This window comes from Anabrus simplex, chromosome 1 (genome assembly GCF_040414725.1).
Source record: "Anabrus simplex isolate iqAnaSimp1 chromosome 1, ASM4041472v1, whole genome shotgun sequence".
Classification (NCBI taxonomy): domain Eukaryota; kingdom Metazoa; phylum Arthropoda; class Insecta; order Orthoptera; family Tettigoniidae; genus Anabrus; species Anabrus simplex.
The window spans coordinates 624,152,728-624,172,590 of NC_090265.1; the positions used below are offsets into that span (position 1 = coordinate 624,152,728).

At 39.6% G+C, this 19,863-nt stretch overlaps 1 protein-coding gene across 1 annotated transcript in view; it reads left to right on the forward strand.

Moving 5' to 3' along the window:
* The window catches only part of vg (vestigial), a 372,182-nt gene extending 352,897 nt beyond the window's left edge, over positions 1-19,285 (forward strand). The window contains exon 6 of the mRNA XM_067135677.2: positions 18,755-19,285. Coding sequence (XP_066991778.1) covers positions 18,755-18,804 — 50 coding nt within the window. The 3' untranslated portion in view covers positions 18,805-19,285. The remainder of the gene's footprint in view (positions 1-18,754) is intronic.
* The last annotated feature ends 578 nt before the right edge of the window (positions 19,286-19,863 follow it).

The following is a 19,863-nucleotide window of genomic DNA, read 5'->3' on the forward strand; positions in this document are numbered from 1 at the left end:
GATTTTATGGTTACTCAAAGTTGGCTGAAGTTAGAGACCTATCAATGTCTCGTGATTCACCGGCATGTGATTCCGGAGAAAATATAACAAAAATAAAGTAAATCGGTCCAGTAGAACAGACGGATTTTCCAAAGCTGTTTTAGTAAACTCTTAATATATAGATTTTTGCCGGTAATCGTTTCTTTTCACAAAATTTCTACTCTAATTTACTTCTTGAAATAAAATCGTAATCATTACATTCTAATAATCGATATACACCACGTCGAGAGTTTACAACGCTGGAACTCCATTTGCAAGGCATCACACCAAGGGTAGAAAGCCAAAGGTACGACGCTCACTCATTCATTTACTCGCAGCTTACTGTGGTTACTGGTTGACTTTTAGGTATTTGTGTATTACGAATTTGTGCATTTGCGCGTGGTCGATAATGGAACAGAAATAAATATGTGATGGTGAATTGGTTAAGGAATCTCTATTTCCTATCTGAAAATAATTTGAATTAGTCAGGCTTCAAAATAATGAGAACTTGTATGAGATGCAAATTTTGTTTTAGGGGCAATCATTTTGGAAGTTTCAAGGTAGATGATCATGTTTGGTCTCGCTTAGTGATGACTGCCACTTAATGTCCCTATACTAACAAAAAACACAAGATGAAGGAATATATTTTTCATTGCAAACATTGCTTTCGTTCCAGCAGCATGTGAAAATATGTATATATGTATTATGGCACTAATTGCCAAAGACATCTCTGATGCACAGAGACAGGAGGCTGTACTGGGAGAGCAAGCAGCAAAAATAGGACTTGAAATCCCACACGAAAAAACGAAATTTATGAAAAATATAAAAATGCTCCACCTGAACTTACCATTGGTATAAATAAAGTACCTGATCGCTGAAAATGGCAATGAAAATAAATCACTAGCTTCAAGAATTCAAGAAATGGAAATTGCTTTTCAACACAGAAAGAAAGTTTTAACAAAAATGCTTGTCCTGGAACAGTAAAATTCGTCATTACTTAACAGTGATGAAACCTGAAGCTCATTATGCTTCAGAAACGTTCAATTTACATCATACAAACTTAATGGAACAATTAGAGATTGAACAAAGCAAAATCATGGAAAAACATCTTAGGATCAAGAATTAAAAATGGAATAGGTACATTACCCCCAAACCCAACTCGGAGATATATTTAAAATTTTCTGAATTTTCTGATACAATGAGATTGCGACGAATTCAATTTTTAAGCTGTTTGGAATAAATTAATAACACCAGACTTATTTATCGAATACACAAAACGTAAGAGACCAAAATGGTATAGGTCTAATCAAGTGGAGAGAGACCTCACTGAATAGGGTTCACCGAATCTGCAGAACAGAAATGATAAGTTAGATGAGAAGAATCCAACACGACGTACCTGGTCGGAGGAACAGCAATTACAACAGTCTAAGAAAATGAAGAACTATTGGGCAAGGAGGAAAGCTCAACAAATGTTGGTTCTGCATGGTCCTAAGTGACCCATTCGCGCAGCAGCAGCAGAGAAAGAAGAAAATATAAATATCGGTAATTTCCTTAAGACTGGCGTTCTGTATAAGATTTGTAATACTGTACTTTCGATTTTACTGATAAGTTGTTAAAAAATGAATATGCAATTGCAAATGAGGAAAATATTTCTCTCACCGGGCGAGTTGGCCGTGCGCGTAGAGGCGCGCGGCTGTGAGCTTGCATCCGGGAGATAGTAGGTTCGAATCCCACTATCGGCAGCCCTGAAGATGGTTTTCCGTGGTTTCCCATTTTCACACCAGGCAAATGCTGGGGCTGTACCTTAAGTAAGGCCACGGCCGTTTCCTTCCAACTCCTAGCCCTTTCCCATCCCATCGTCGCCATAAGACCTATCTGTGTCGGTGCGACGTAAAGCCCCTAGCAAAAAAAAAAAAAAAAATATTTCTCAGGTAATTGTCATTCATCCATATAACTTTTATTTTGTACTTTTCCCACCACCGTCCATAACTGAGCCTGGTATAATTACTTCCACTTATTTTTGTCATACTCTTCACTTCATTTTCTTCACCTACCTCTTGTTCCTCTCCCGACCTTGACGGTAAAAGATTTGCTATAGTCCTAATATTGAAAGAAGCAAGGAGGGTCCATTTATTGCCAGAAGGAAGTAGAGGTATGGTTACCATGCAAACGTGGGTGGACCCACTGCGGTCGCCATGGAGACGAGTCTGCCGTCCATTTCCAGACCTTTCACTTCCCAGCAACTGCACTACTGTTGCCCTTCCCTCCTGCGCTAGCAGTCAAAACGCTTTTTTTAATATTAGGACTGTAGCCCTCTATAGTGTTCCAGTTTCACGCCCTTTGTGACACCTTCGTTTCTTTTACCAATACCTTCATTCTTCTTCATTTTTCCCTTCATGTCTGTGTTTAAATGAGAGACCTGTAGTGAGGAACGATTCGGAGCATTGGCGTCCGTAGGGGGACGAATTGCAGGGTTTAAACCCCTCTATTAACATTTGAAATTCTCTTAAAAAAATAGAAATCTAAAACAATATATAATAAAATGTATTAATTGAATCTCTTATTTAGTTTATCACATTCTGAACAAAACTTGCGAACAGAAATAATAAGAACTTAATAGTGATAAAAACAAACAAACAAACAGATATAATTCAACTAAACCTAGGTTTTTGTTTGTTTGTTTGTTTGTTTGTTTGTTTGTTTGTTTGTTTGTTTGTTTGTTTGTTTGTTTGTTTGTTTGTATTATCTGAAACCATTTCCTTCCAGTTTCGACTCAGTTAATGTATAACTGTTAGGTTCTTCAGTGTGTCAAATCTAATTTTGAGTAATGAATTTATAAACGACCTCCAAAAGAAAAGATATAACAGTAGACCTATTATACCTGAAAAAAAGATAGTAGGCCTATATGCTTGGAAGGTGAGAAAAGAAGAAATCATTATTATAACTTCCCGATTTCAAGTATTTAATACACATAGATGTTTATTACACATTTCTAAATATTTGAGAGTAATTTTGATAGAATCTGATGATGTTCTTTTAAGAACGAAACGTGTAATTCTGTTTTAATTAAGTTGTTTCTTTTTCAGGTAGTTTATAAATTTACTAGTACATAAGCCTGTCTTCGACAGTCGAAATTACTATCTATAAAGTAATTGGAAATTCCTTATGGACTATTAATATATCTTAACAATAAAAGTGCCGGGCTGAGTGGTACAGACGGTTGAGACGCTGGCCTTCTGAACCCAACTTGGAAGGTTCGATCCTGGCTCAGAACGGTGGTATTTGAAGGTGCTCAAATACGTCAGCCTCGTGTTGGTAGATTTACTGGCACATTAAAGAACTCCTGCGAAACAAAATTCCGGCACTTCGGCGTCTCCGAAAATCGTAAAAGTAGTTAGTGGGACGAAAAGCAAATAACATTATTATTATTATTATTATTATTATTATTATTATTATTATTATTATTATTATTATTAACAACAATACAAGTTACACTTTCCAAGTTTTATGCCGCATTCGAATGGAATCAAAACAAGTAGTATTTCCTTAGAAACCATATTGAGTGCAGTTGTAGTTTGGAGTTGTACTTCAAAATCTATGATCTGCGTACTCTTGGGAAACCTACATACAACTGACCAAAACACTATATAATAATTTCGTATGGTTATTTCTAGCCGAGTGCAGCCCTTGTATGGCAGACCCTCCTATGAGGGTGGGCGGCGTCTGCCATGTGAAGGTAACTGCGTGTTATTGTGGTGGAGGATAGTGTCATGTGTGTTGTGTGAGTTGCAGGAATGTTGGGGACAGCACAAACACCCAGCCCCCGAGCCAATGGAATTAACCAATGAAGATTAAAATCCCCGACCCGGCCGGTAATGGAACCCGGCACCCTCTGAATCGAAGGCCAGTACGCTGACCATTCAGCCAACGAGCCGGACACCAAAACACTGGTGTGGGGAAATTTAATGTTTTGCTGGTGACTAAATTTAGATAAAACTGCTGCATTTAAGAACGAATAATATACACAGACGCTAAATCTATTCTTGGATTAAAACACGTTTTTCCTGAGGCTGAGCGTCTGAATTTCTGCATGAACGATATATATTTTTTTTCCTAGGGGCTTTACGTCGCACCGACACAGATAGGTCTTATGGCGACGATGGGATAGGAAAGGCCTAGGAGTTGGAAGGAAGCGGCCGTGGCCTTAATTAAGGTACAGCCCCAGCATTTGCCTGGTGTGAAAATGGGAAACCACGGAAAACCATCTTCAGGGCTGCCGATAGTGGGATTCGAACCTACTATCTCCCGGATGCAAGCTCACAGCCGCGCGCCTCTACACGCACGGCCAACTCGCCCGGTGATATTTTTATCTAGCTTCCGTGAATTCAGTCTCGTTCCATTGCAATAACTAACTTTGTTAACTTCATTAGTATTGTGGAGTAAATTAAAATGTACGTTATTTATATTACTGATAGGTAGCATTTTTCACTAAACAGTATGACGGTCAACATTGCATTATTCTAATAACCCATATCTGGTACCAGATGGAAGGCAACAGAAGTCAGGATGTGCGTAGTTCCAACTCATGCCGATACAGTTAGGCTGTATGGCGATGAGGCAATAACTTCGCTGACAGAAACCAATTTTTCTTTAATCAAAATACAATTTACAATTTTTTTGTTCTATTCGTTTTTACTGTACGACGAGGAATAACGGAAATATTCGTGATTATTAGATGTACAATCAATCCCACAAAAATTACCCGTTGCAGAAGATGACTTTCTTTCAAAATCCTCTTCTTTGAAATAAGATGAACATATCCTCAGGGTGGTAGAATTCCAAGAAAGTTGTCAAATCTGTGGCCGCTGGCTATCCACAGTTCGGGAATATCCTTGCATTTATGTATAGAATTAAATAGGCCTACGTCTTTACCGGCCAATTTTTCTGAGGTTAAGTGTACTGTATATAACAAATGTATAGAAAATCCAATGTTCGATATTTTATATCTAATATATTTTTAATTTATAATAAGGAAGTCTCTGCCACGCTCCCTCTTAACCGAAGGCTCCTGGTTCGAATCGCGGCCAGGTCAGGGATTTTACCTGGACCTGAGGGCTGGTTCAAGGTCCATTCAGCCTACGTGATAAAGAAGTTATCTGACAGTGTGAAAGCGGCTCCGGTTTAGAAAGCCAAGAATAACGGCCGAGAGAATTTGTTGTGCTGACCGCACGCATCTCATAATCTGCAGGCTTTCAGGCAGTCGCTTGGTAGACCAAGGCTCTTCGGGGCTGTTGCGCCATGAGGTTCGATTGGGAATAATAAAGTTATGCACGAATTTAGTTTCTTATTGTTTAATTCATCAACGGTGAGCTTCACTGTCATGGAAGCAATATTCAATCGGCATGGTAAACGAACAAAGCAACGATAGTGGTTGTTTTTGTTAGCTGTGAAACTGCCCATATCGATCGGGAAGATAATGAACTATTGAAATTGGAAGAGAAAAATTAAATTCTCTTTTGGGAAAATTAAATATAGGCCTACATAAATATGTCTTTCAATAAAATGTGTACGCAATATCACCTAGCAACCATGCAGGCTGTGATGTGAAGTATTCATGGATGGCCATGACATACAGATCCATTGTCTGTGCATCTCTCAAGGTACTGTTGCTAGGTAACATCGCGTCACATATTTTATCACATGGCACCATTTCGTTACACAGATTTTCAGACGAACCCCACCTCTGAGACATTTATTTCAAAACGTGATAGAACGACCACTCGAAAAATTAGGGATGGTGAGGTGGGGGTGGGGAAGGATAACACAAATACTGTTCCGAACTACAGACGTATACTATTCAACGTCAAATCTTATTGACAACATTATATTGACTATTGTTGTTGAGGTGTGTTCTCTCTCTTCTGCTGCCATTCATTTCCGCTGGATGGCACTTTTGTTGCTCTTACAAAAATCAACCTGTCAATAAGAGGTACATTAGAACTAATCATTAGATCCCGGGTTTTTAGGCAGAAATAGGTTAGAATGCAAATTAATTTGGTTAGGAAGAAGTGTATTTGTTTTTTGCTAGTTGCTTTTACGTCGCACCGACACAGATAGGTCTTACGGCGACGATGGGACAGGAAAGGCCTAGGAATGGGAAGGAAACGGCCGTGGCCTTAATTAAGGTACAGCCCCAGCATTTGCCTGGTGTGAAAATGAGAAACCACGGAAAGCCATCTTCAGGGCTGTCGACAATGGGATTCGAACCCGCTATCTCCCGGATGCGAGCTCACAGCTGCGCGCTCCTAACAGCACGGCCAACTCGCCCGGTAGGGGGAAGTGTCACCTAGCCCTCTCTTCCGTAATGTTGAAAGTAACATACATTCTAGGGGTTCTAATAGACAGTACCCCTAATGTTTATGCAAATCTCATAGCACAACCGTGGTGCAGACTAGAGTATTCTTAATACATAAGCACATCTTCAGGACCACTAAATGACATTATAATAATTTGGGAATATTAGGTCGCGTAATGTTAATAATCTATCGACGCGTTTCGATCCTGCGACCAGGATCGTCTTCAGAACAACAAAACACGTATCGGAAACTGCCACTCCATGGTAACCGGACTCAAGGTAGAGAGACATTCTTAGAAATATAATTCATTCCAGGGTCTCCAGAGTCAAGGAGAAAGATGTTGACGAGTTAACTATGGAGGGTAGCCAGGCTCTACTCAGTCACATTTGTTAAAATTATTCGGGGCTATTTCTACCGACTCAAGAATGATTCTAGGTATTAAAAAATGTTTCTCTTTATTTATAATAGGTTGCATTAAAAGTTATTTGATAGTCATTATGTATGTCATGTTTTGCCACAGCTGACGTCTCTGGAGTCAGATTACGCGACCAAATATCCTCAAATGATTATAATGTTAGAATATTCTTGTTACACTTTTCAGTAAGTTTACATTCTATCCTATTACTATACTAATCGTAGACATTATAATTTCCCATCAAGTGTGGTGGGCTCCCTTGTCAAACCTCCTACGTGGAAGTCAGATATTTGTCAATGAGCTATAGGGCCTGTAATGTGAAGAGATATGTATGTGGAGGTCATTAGAACTGTCAAATGTCCCAATGAACATACGTACGAGTAAACATGAGATCAAAGATTCCCAAATTAGAGTCGTAACTTGCAATTGGCCTCTCTATGTTTACATTCTAGTTGCCAAATCAACGCCTCTGGATCGCAGTTAGCTCTAGCCTACTGTGATCGTTTGATCATTAATAACATAAATTTTGTCGAATATTATGTCAAGTATGGTTTATTAATAATGTCAATATTCCATTGGTGCTCGGCAAGTTAATAGCCGATCACTCACTTTGATGCAAACATTGCTCAAATACCAGAGCTGCAGCCTGCATCTAATTATAATATTAAATACAGCGAGTCAGCTATCTATGATGGCTCGAATACATTCCTTCCATTCAATGACAGATCCGCTACAAAACCATGTGTGTCGTAATTAAAATACAGTATTTTTTGTATCGGAATGAATGTTGTGCTGGGATTTAACTCGAATCGATCACACTACAAACGAGCGTAATCAAATACAGATAATGCACAGTATAATACATCTGACAGATGCGAGATAAAGAGAATTTAGCAGGTAAAATATTTTGTTCACTGGAATTGTTGGCTGTTATACCAGAGGAAATAATAATACAGCCAACCGCGATGGCACAGTGTGCGTTGATAGGCTACATATTCGACGAGCTCTAAATAATAATAATAATAATAATAATAATAATAATAATAATAATAATAATAATATGGCTCAGAAGGTCGTGAATATTTTCTACTTTCACTTCGGTGGGTGTCTATCTTTGCCGTGTAAGAGTGAGTCAGCGCAATTAGCTGTCTTCCTCGGAGGATCAGGTTCGATTTCTGGTACTGCAAGATATTTCGGATTGGCAGAAGGTCTGGTATGAGAACGAAAAGGTACATGTAGCTCTCCTTCATTGGGGATATGCCTGAAAAGAAGTGCACCATCTCGAGGTTTACGAGGCTACAAGTTTACTTTACTTCGAGGGTGCCCTGGCGCAGTGACCTAATCAGTCGGCTCCCGGCATTAGTCTCTCATGGATGCTATCAAAGCCACCTCCACAGGATCAAAACACCGCTCACTGCCCAGAAGATCCTGGAGGAATAGCAGATTTGAACCACATCCAGCTGACATGTAAGAAGTACTGTCAATGGCAAGACCATCTGTACTCTCGTCCAGCGGAGTTAAATACCCCACCGCCAACTTCAGCTGTCATCCTCTCATCGAAACTCCACATCAATACTTGTCCGACTCCGATATTTCTTTACGAAGGAGTGTTTTAACCACTATCTATAACTAGATTGTGGTGCTAAATGAACTGTGTATTTTGAATTTCCAGGTAATTCAAGATCAACACAGTCAACACTACTCTTCTTAACATAATTATCCTTACGACGGAGATCCATAGATGTATGCAATCTCATTTTCTATGTAAATTCTGGCTAAATGGTTTTCCTAGGTCGAACGCCATTTAAGAATAACATAAAAATATATTCAAAAACTTGTGTCCTAGGTTTGACTCTTAAGAGACTTCGGGAAGCATTTTTCTATAGGATCACTGCATAGTGGTGACAGGAAAAAGATCGTACCTCAAACGCACATTCATATAAAAAACTAAGACTGGATGCTACGCCTACCTAACTTAAACGTGTGACAATGGCGTTTACGAAAGAAAAAAAAAAAATTAGTTTCCAATGGTAGTCTAATTGCATTTTTCATTATAGCCACGCACCAAATGCACAAGTTTTCTTTTACATGTTAGTCCATAGTCAGATTTCAATCTTTATGTCGCATTTGCCCAAATTTGGGGCGACAATGCACATTTCGATTGAAAATATGTTTTTGTTTCAGTTATAGTTAAATATTAGTCTTTTAGCGGTATGATTGTAACGTCCGTATTTGTGGCTAAATGGTTAGCGTGCTGGACTCTGGTCCAATGGGTGCCGGATTCAATTCCTGTTTGGGTCGGGGAACTTTCATTAGTTAATTCCTGTGGCTCGGGGGTTGGGTGTTTGTGCCGTCTTCAGCATCTTAGATAGGGCCCCACTCTCACAGATGTGCAGGTCGTTTATACGGCGTCAAATGGTAAGATCTGCACAAGGTCTCTCCAGAGGCCACTTATTATTATTATTATTATTATTATTATTATTATTATTATTATTATTATTATCATTGCTGATGTCTCCTACTAAACACTGTCAGAGAGGTAAAAAGATGGGACTCAAGTAGGATATGTCCACTAAATATTATCCTTTCTCATGGTTTGATCATTGAAATAACGAGAAGAAGTTTTATTTAAGAAATATGTCGCGAGTCAAATGCTTCTCCTTCAGCCTCCGTAGTCAGGGATGTGGGGACTGCATGCGACACAATCCTTCATCAGTTCTTGTCATCTTTTTTCTGCCTGGACTGCAGTTTTGATTGTTGCCAATTGTTCGACAAATCTGTGTTGGTCACTGTCTAGGACTTCGTCCTCTGGATCTCTTGCCATTTAATTTTCCCTCTGTGATCGCGAGTTCGAAGGTATTTCTTCTTACTCCGTGGCCAAAATAATTCAAGATCCTCTCGTTGATAATATCGCGCATTCGCTTCTGAATGCCCAGTTCCTTGATGATGGATGGATTTGTACGTTTTTCAGTTCATGGGATACGCAGTAGCACTGCATTTCAAGGAATTACGTCCCTTACGATCGAATTCCTTTAGGCTACTATCCACGTTTCTGATAAAAAGCAAAAGAAAAATCATCTCCGTACAGGCCATGAAGGGGTAGAAGGTGAAGGCTTCCACTTTCCGTAACTTCGGCACTTGATGGGGTAGACTGGTTAGCTCTACGCTCGACCACCTTTGCTCTCCGGAATTAACCTGGTGCTCATTTCTGGCGTGGGCTGAGTGAATCTTAGGACCATAGACTATGCACCTCCCGAAGTGGATATCTCGTTTCTTAAGTTTTTCGACTTCCTGGCGGGGAATCGAACCTACGTCCTTCCGGATGAATCACATGCCTTTACTGCCTCGGGCAGGCAGCCACTATCCACGTTTCTGATGTATACAGTAATAATGAAAAGGTGAGAGTATTGAGCAGCAGACATCAGTACTCTGTGGTAAATAATCACGTACATATAAAAATAATGATACTTGATCTGTGTTTGGTATGAAGAGGAAAGAAATATTCCGAATTTTTCATGAAGAATAGAGACCAATTTGTATTTTTTAAAACACGTATTAATGGATTTGTCCCCCTCAAATAATATTCCAGGCCTCAAAAGGTTAAACTGTGTATTTGCAATTTGTGCTTGCAGCTTTACACGACTGTTGAGGTCATTATAGTAGCCTGAGGACATTCTGTTGTACGTGCAATTGCTGGGCTGAGCGCTCAGAGGGCAGAGCGCTGGCTTTCTGCTCTCACGTTGGGTGCGTTCCTCTCGGGCTCAGTCTGGTGGTATCTGAAGGTGTTTAAATACGCCAGCCACGTGTGGGTAGATTTACCGGCACGTGAAAGAACGCCTGCGGGGCAAACTTCCAGCACCTCGGCGTCTCTGAAAAGAGTTAAAGTAGTTAAGGGACTTGAAATTATTATTATTATTATTATTATTATTATTATTATTATTATTATTATTATTTCTTTCTCCGATAGAGTCTCCTCAGGACCACGTGACAATTTCAGTGGTTCATCCTTTGTCGCTCGTTTTTCCTCCTCCAATACTCCGTCTGCTCACTACGTCTTCTTTTCCTCTCCTCGAACCATTCTGAACCTGTTCTCTTTCCCGCCCGACATTGGAATTCTTCCATTTTTAACACTCTCTTTCAAAAAATCTCTCTCTGTTGCTGCTTCCTCTCTTATATTGTTTCTTTCAAATCTTTCTTGACTTCATGAATCCAGGTTGCGTTGACTTCCTATTCCTAAGACATTTGTCATCCTTGCTGTATAAGTGTCCAAAAACTATCAATCACCTATTCCGCATTGTTTCTGTTATATTTTCTATGTTCCGGTGTATTTTATCATTACTTCTTGATTTCCAGAGATCTGTAGTTCTAAGCAGATCGAATATTTTCAGTATTTTTCTTTCCTTCCAGTACTTCTAATGTATTTAGCTTGTAATTCAGTACTAGACATTCACTCGCGTATAAGCATTCCGGTTTGACTACTGTGTTGTAGTGTTTTTTTTATTGTTGAGGTTTTTAGATAAACACTGTTTGTAGTAAATATTCCTAGTTATAGGCGCTACCGTATGCTCTTCCATCTTGTGTATCCTTTCTTCTACATAGGACTTTTCCAAACCATTTTCTTGAATTGTTTTTCCCAAATATTTGTATTTCTTTACTTTCCTTATTTTATTATTATTCCGCTTAAGTATAAGTAATATTACATTATTATTATTATTATTATTATTATTATTATTATTATTATTATTATTATTATTATTCTCGTCTTCATCATCATCACCACCACCACCACCACGGTGCGCAGGTCGCCTGCGGACGTCAATCAAAAGACCTGCACTTGGCGAGCAGAACATGTCCTCGGACATTCTCGGCACTAAAAGCCATAAGTACGCCATTTCATTTCATGACGAATTATAATCATTATAAAATATCAAAGCCATTTCTTATTAACAGTGCTGATGTAGTTATTTTATTATTATTATTATTATTATTATTATTATTATTATTATTAATCATAATAATCATATACAGTCGTATCAGCACACTCTTTTTAAACCATAACCGGTTTTCGGACACAGAGGGCCATCATCAGTGTTAGAATTTAAATTTAATTCCACGTGTGGTTAATCATTATTATTATTATTATTATTATTATTATTATTATTATTATTATTATTATTATTATTATTAAAACTATCTAAAAGTTTGACAACGGTGGGTTTCGAGCACACCGTCTCTCAAATAAACTTCATTATCCATACTACATTGCCAACTTATAGTCCGCACACTTTATGTTGGTGCATTTGTGTACGGGGGTGAGGAGTAAGGAGGGAGCTGTCCCGGTATCGATAGTGCTGCCAACCGAAGGAAAATGAAATCTGAATTGAATCGAGAATATGATCGATCGATACGAAGTTTCTAAACCGTTATCATCTTAAGCCAACAACTATGTCACATACACATTATATAACATTATAAAACATTTCTCGATGCGAATCTTGTTCCTAGCATGATTTCTATACTTTGGCTTTGTTGTGTAAACAACAACAGCACTAGTACGTAAACTGTACGCCAGATGTCGCACAACGATGCTTAAGCGATTCATAGTTTGTGTTTCAAAGGTTGCCAGTACGAATCTCGAAGATCGCCGAGGTCGACCGATTCAGCACTAGGGTGTAAATGCACCAACATAAAGTGTGCGGATAATACTTGGTTCTTGGCATACTTTCCGGTCATAAGTGAATGTTGAGTATATCAGTGGTATTTATTTATTTATTTATTTATTTATTTCGTGTCAGAGTGTTGAGAAACTTAAAAATATAAATAAGGTATTATATACAAATAAAACAGAATACATTTTATGTCAATATCAGTGGTTATCAGGTTATATCAACCCGGGCACTAGTATCTCAGCTTGAGAAGTGTTAGAAGTGTGAAGATGCGATGAGTCAGTTTCTCTCTCTCTAGCTGTCACAGGCGGCTTTCTCTCTATCACTGGCAGGCAGCATTATTGCCTCGCTTCGGTCAGGAGATGCGAGATAGCGATGGATCGGCGGACGGAGGGATGCTGAGCGGTTTTTGTGTACCAGCCACGAGCACACGGTGCACCGAAATTATGTACAGTGTCACCCAGCACTTTTACGTGATACTATGAAGCCTCTTATTACACTACCAGCCAAAACAACCGTAATACTTAGAAATAATTTTCTGAAATCTATTTTACAGTACGTTCATTATGATTTAATTTTTATAATGATTATGATTTATGCATTGCTTGCTGCCATTTCTTGATGGACACAGTACTTTTACATCCATCTCTTGGCACAGGCCAGAGTAAAGTGTAGCTTTCACCGAAGTCCCAGTCTCATCCATGGCTGTGACAATAAGGAAGCTGCTGGGGTATGGGTGGTGCTGAGTAATGGCATTCAGAGCACGACTAGTGCATCTGAGTGTTATGAAAGGTGTTGCTCATAGGGTCAGTCGTGCTGCAATAGCACTTTCTGACCCAGTGAGGAAAGCAATGGCAAACTACCTCAATCCTCGTCTTGCCTAGTACGCCTCAGTTTGGTGCTGCTATTGGTTTTTGCGGTTTCCTTACAACCGCATAACCTTTGGTGGTGCTATTTGAGGATCCAACCAGCCTCTGGGCTGATGACCTAACAGACAGACATGATTTATGCCCGGCGCCTCGACTGAAATGGACAACATTATTTCCTTCATTTTCAAAAGGTCCCGCTTTCGATTCACGGCTGTATGGGGCCTTTGTACCACTCCTGGCAACCTTCTCCAAATTGGGGACTGGGAGTTAGTGATAATAGACCCTAATGTTATTGGCTTTTACTGTTTTCGCCAAGAAGACATGTGGGGCACATTTTGCACCAGTGACCCTATCAAGATATGGGTAAAGTTGCGAAAGAAGACGATTTATTGTAATTTTATGACTTAATTTTTGGCGCCTTAAATTCATATTATTTGGAACCAGCCACGAGTCTTTTTTTTTTTTTTTTTTTGTCTGACAGTTTCCATTCACGTCATTTAGTCCCACAGAAGTTCTTTTTCGGTAGATAACCGATACGAGGCTGACGTATTTGAGCACCTTCATATACCACCGGACTGAGCAAGGATCGGACCTGCCAAGTTGGGGTCAGAAGGCTGGCGCCTCAAAACGTCTGAGCCACTCAGCCCCACTGGGTGTGTGTGTTTATTCCCTTACCCATCTCTTCGTATACACATAATACACCACACTACCAACCACCACAGAAACGAGCAATACTTAATACATCCCTCCATATAGGGTTGGTGTGAGGGTGTGTGAAGAAGAGCATCCTGCCGGAAAATAGAGCCAAGTGCACTTCTGGGACCGGGCAAGTTGGCTGTGTGGTTAAGGGCGCGCGGCTGTGAGCTAGCATCCGGGAGATAGTGCGTTCGAATCCCACTGTCGGCAGCCCTGAAGATGGTTTTCCGTGGTTTCCCATTTCCACACGAGGTAAATTCTGGGGCTGTACCTTAATTAAGGCCACGACCATTTCCTTCTAACTCCTAGGCCTTTCCAACCCCATCGTCGCCATAAGACTTATCTGTGTCGGTGCGACGTAAAGCCCATAGCAAAAAAATAGCACTTCTGGGAAACATTTTGCACCGGTGATCCTATCAGGATGTGGGGAAGATGGCGGAAGAAAATGATATTGTATTTTTATAATTTAATTTTGTGTGCATTAAATTCATATTACTTATTTGAAACCATCCAAGTATTACGCTTTTTTCTTACTGACAGTTCAAGTCATAAAACAGTTTCACTGACAATGATAACACCACCCTTACTAACTCCCTGAACGGTCACTATGTAGGCCTACTTCATATTTCTTCTTCTTATTCTTATTATTATTGTGATAATATCAGTTAGCACTCTGCGTTGTTGGTCATATTCTGCACCGCGCGGTTGCCCATGACCGCTTATTTAACTGACATGGATGGTACAAAAGCCTCTTACCCGGAAGCCTCGGGTTCGATTCCCGGCCAAGTCAGGGATTTTTACCTGGACCTGGGGGGTGGTTCGAGGTCCACTCAGCCTACGTGATTAGAATTGAGGAGCTATTGACGGTGAGATAGCGGCCCCGGTCTAGAAAGCCAAGAATAACGGTCAAGAGGATTCGTCGTGCTGACCACACGACGTCTCGTAATCTCTAGGCCTTCGGGCAGAGCAGCGGTCGCTTGGTAGGCCAAGGCCCTTCAAGGGCTGTAGTCCCATGGGGTTTGCTTTGGTTTGGTTTCGTTTGAATGGTACAAAAGGTAGCTGTATTGTTATCACTGAACATTGCCGTGACACGAGAATAAGGCAGCGAGCGAACTAATGAAAGAATCGCCTTGCTAATTAGCGTTAGGATTTCGTTATTGGATCCGTCATTGCTTTAAGAAGTCTAATAAATTTTGATTCGCAACGTTAAAAGGGGTGCGTCCATTGATCTCCGAACACTAAGCGACCGGCGGGCGGTTGAGACGAGGGGTCGAGGAAATTAAAGCAGGGGTTCAACTAGAAATGATAGGGTGAGAAGATATAAGGACGTACATTATAACCCCCTGTGAATAAGGGGATGACAGCGTGGGGGTGGACCTCTACGTATATTGGATCCGTTCATGTGAAGTGGGTGAAAGCGGACAGGTGCAGGCAGCTCTAGGTACTTCCCCGAACTTGCACATCCCCCGACATGCAATATAAGTTTCTTAAATAATGATTAAGTATGAGCTTGATGTGGAGAGCTATTTCATGCCCTATTTATTATTTAGGATTGTGTTCAGTTGCCTGCACGTGGCTATCTCTGTAAGTCCTTCACATCCGTCCCATGGTAACTATTCTAAGGATTAAGTTAGCTGCTATGAGTACAGGCATGCTTTCTTCGCATTAACGATAAACGCGAACAAAAATTTGAAGCGATTCAGACATATATTAACGAATCATGTGGTTCTGTTTAAGAAAATAGTGATTTTGATTTCGCGAATTACAGCGAATTAAAGCGTTAACGCCAGTTTCAAGCAAAATGCACTTATTTTGCGATGAGTGCGAAAATGCAGCGAAATTCAAGGAAGATAACGAGTTGCAAATAGTGTTCCAATAGCACCTGTGTGAGGAGGTGGTGGTAGTGATTATTGTTTCAAGAGGAAGTAGAACTAGGCAACCATTCTCTATATAACACTAATCAGAGAGAGAAAATGGAAGGATCCGACAATTCAAGAAATGAAGGTATCGGCCAAAGAAAGACAAGGGCAACGAAGCGCGTGAAAACGAAAGACTCCCTTGCCCTGGAATGCTCTAGTACCACTAGGGTCGGAAAAGAACAAGGGAGATGGGATAGGATAGATGATAGTGAGGAGCCTGGCACAAGTAAGTGGAAACAATGCCGGGACTCAGCTGAGGGCCCCGTGGTCGACAACCCACGCTCCCAAGGTAAGAGCTCCTTTGGCCCCATTTAGTCGCCTCTTACGACAGGCAGGGAATACCGTGGGTGTTATTCTACCGCCCCACCAACGGGGGGAGCTGTGTGAGGAGAAATGGAAGTTAGAATAAGGATTTCTGAAATCGACACAAGTACCTGGTAGTTATAACTAAAGCCCAGAAGTTCAGGCATTTATTTCTTGTTAACTTAGGCATGCAAATAAGCACTTAACATTTAGGAAATAGGCAATAAAATAGACCCTAATTAAAATAGACATTTATAATGACAAAATAATAAAGATGCACTAATTTAAGCTACGTAACACACATCTGCATCACATTTTAGTACTTAATATTACATCCCCCTGTGGGTGGGGATGACAAAATAACGTCAACGGTATCCCCTGTCTGTCGTAAGAGGCGACTAAAAGGGAGACCAGGGGCTCTCAACTTGGGAGTGTGGCTTGGCGACCACGGCTCCTTTAGCTGAGTGTGGCGTTGCTTCCACTTGTGTCAGATTCCTCGCTCTTACCTTTCCAGTCTGACCTCCCTTAATCAACTCTTGCCCTTTTCCGACCCTGATGGTAGTACATTTGCGTGGCCTACGGAGTCTTTCATTTTCACGCTCTACGTGGACCTTCCCTTTTTCTTGCCGATAACTTCAATTTTCGAAGTATCGCACATCTTCCATTTTGCTTCTGATTAGGGTTAGTAGAGGATGGCTACGAAGATGTTCTCCCTCTTAACACTATAATCTTACCGAGCTCGATAGCTGCAGTCGCTTAATTGCGGCCAGTATCCAGTATTCAGGAGATAGTGGGTTCGAATCCCACTGTCGGCAGCCCTGAAGATGGTTTTGCGTGGTTTCCCATTTTCACACCAGGCAAATACTGGGGCTGTACCTTAACTAAGGCCACGGTCGCTTCCTTCCCACTCCTAGCACTTTCCTGTCCATCGTCGCCGTAGGACCTACAGTAACTGTGCCAGTGCGACGTAAAACAACATGCAAAAAAAAAAAAAAAAAAAAGAACAAACTATAATCACCACCAGCACTTACTCGTAATTTTATATAGCAAGGATGGGACCTGGCAACTATCTCGGTCATTTGGCTTGTGGAGTTTTCAGTAGAGATTTGTGTAATATGAAATATCGTATCTGTAAATGTCATTTTTTTATCTAGTAAGGTAAAATATGTTTTTTTTTGTTATTAATACAGTACGTTGGAATTATATTTTTTTCTTACCGCTGATTAATTTTTATATATCAATAACAACAGAAAATATCCACAACAACTTAAGAAAAGGCATTAACTATCAAATAGGCTACGGATGCTAAAATAGGCATTCTGCAAGAAGACTGAGATCGTCATCATAATCCAGTCTTCCAGTCGGTCTTTCGAGGGAGAAGACCGTAAAACACGAGTCGGTGCTTGCTCAAAAAAAGCGGCAGCTCATCTCCTCTTTGCTACTTCAGATCTCGGAAAACATTATTTTTCTGTTATTCCAACATCTGAACCTAATACCAAAACACCACCGAAAAAAATTACACATTGTCAAGCTCTTTTTAATAATTTCGACTGGCAAGAACAATGCATTGTAAAGGCTTCCGGCGGCGAACATAATTTTTATACATTCATTTCTTGAATTGCTGCACCGATTTGAATATCAGTATCACAAAATAACAACAATAAAGACTGCAATTATGCATGTATATGCATATTTGCCGAGAATATGCTCGTATTCCGTTTATGTGCATTTATATGCACTAAGTTATAAAACTTAGCCATTAGATTTGAAATGGTATGAATCACTTTTATTCCTTATGGGCATATTTTATCTTGAAACAAACAAAACATGCATATATGCTAAAATACACCCTCTAGTTATAAATATATGTTAAACATGCAATATCTTCTTTACGCAGTATCTGTATCTTGTGAGCTTCATAAATCAAAATTTTACTTAAGCCTTAAATGCGCAATTTATTATTTCTTATAAATATGATGTTTTTTTCATTCAAAATGTCATAAATTATCAGAAAAATGTATAACAAATTATTTTTCAAAATAAATATTTCTGTATTTATTTGGACCCGTCAAAATGTTAAGAGTTTTGAATGTTGTACGTACCAGTATATCCAAAGTTGTACGATTACTGTAGCTACTGCCACACTTCAATTTTAGGGAAGTCCTTGCTCACTAATTCTCTGAAGTAAACAACATTTTTTTTTTTTGCCATAACTATTTCAAGTTTACACTTCACTCCAGCTGATTAGCAAGAAAATTCATAAAATAAGATGTTGTTTATTTCTAATACACTAGCGACTTCGTCCGCAAGGTAGAAGTAAATGCATACTAAAATCGTAAAGCAGATATAACAAGCATTTAAATTCTCCTTTGCACATATTGCTGTGCATTTAAGGGTTAATTTATGCCAACGAAAGTTGCACCTTTCTCCATAATGTACCGCAAAATTTTGTTAACCTGTTACCTTCATCGAAGCTTTTAACTTATTCACTGTTGATGTCTGTGTGTTACAGGTCTGGAAGCGCAGGTCCAGGAATCGTCCAAAGATCTTTACTGGTTCTAAGGCACTGCACAGTTGAAGACAACCAGATGATCACCGCTAACATCCGATCATCTCCGAGAACTGATAACAATCACTGAAACGAAATATTAAAAAGAAATATTCAAGTCTGTTCTTTTACTGCATTATTTCTTTTTCCTTGTGGATAGGAAGAAATAGGATAGGAATAAGTAAATCGCCAAAGTTTGAAAGATTCATTTATAGCAGAATATTATTTTTCAGAAGAACTTCAATGTAGCGAAGGTGCACGACTGTTATGTTAAGTTGGACATATGGAAAAATAAAAATCTGATGGAGTTTCGTGTTGAAGCAACAAAGTCTCGAGGAATATAAATATTAAACCAAACTATGTAACGATTTACATTCAATTCTAAGTCGTAATGAATATTACTGCATTGTATTTATGAGAACTGTGACTACTATTTTGTAGAAACTGTTGTATCAAACATAGTTCTTGATTACAGAACAGTGAGTTATACAAGTATTATCATGAATATATCTGTTATGACTACCATTCTAATGCTTAAATAGCCTACCCCAAGCGTATTACACAGTATAGGTTTAAGAACAGTTTATCTTAACAACTGCGAGTGCTACTGTAACCGTTGTTTCAGTAAGGTTTGCAGCTGTTATCAGAAATATATACCGATTATGAATATCAGTTTAAAGCTTTCCTTCCTAATTCCATTTACCATGAAAGTTTTGTCACTTTTACCTGGCCGTGTTCAGAAATATTCAGTTGCTTAGAAACAAATGTAGTGAATATAAGTTACCTGTGCCAACTACTATCAAAACCTACAGAACTGTGTACTGTGCAACTGAAAGTGAGTTAACAAATGGGCATGGATAAAAAGTAGATTATACGAAGCCAAGGAGCCATTAAAAAAAGCCTCCGTGGCTCAGGTGGCAGCGCGCCGGCCTCTCACAACTGGGTTCCGTGGTTCAAATCCCGGTCACTCCACGTGAGATTTCTGCTAAACCAAGCGGAAGTGGGACAGGTTCTTCTCCGGTACTCCGATTTTCCCTGCCATCTTTCATTCCAGCAACACTCCCCATTCAGGT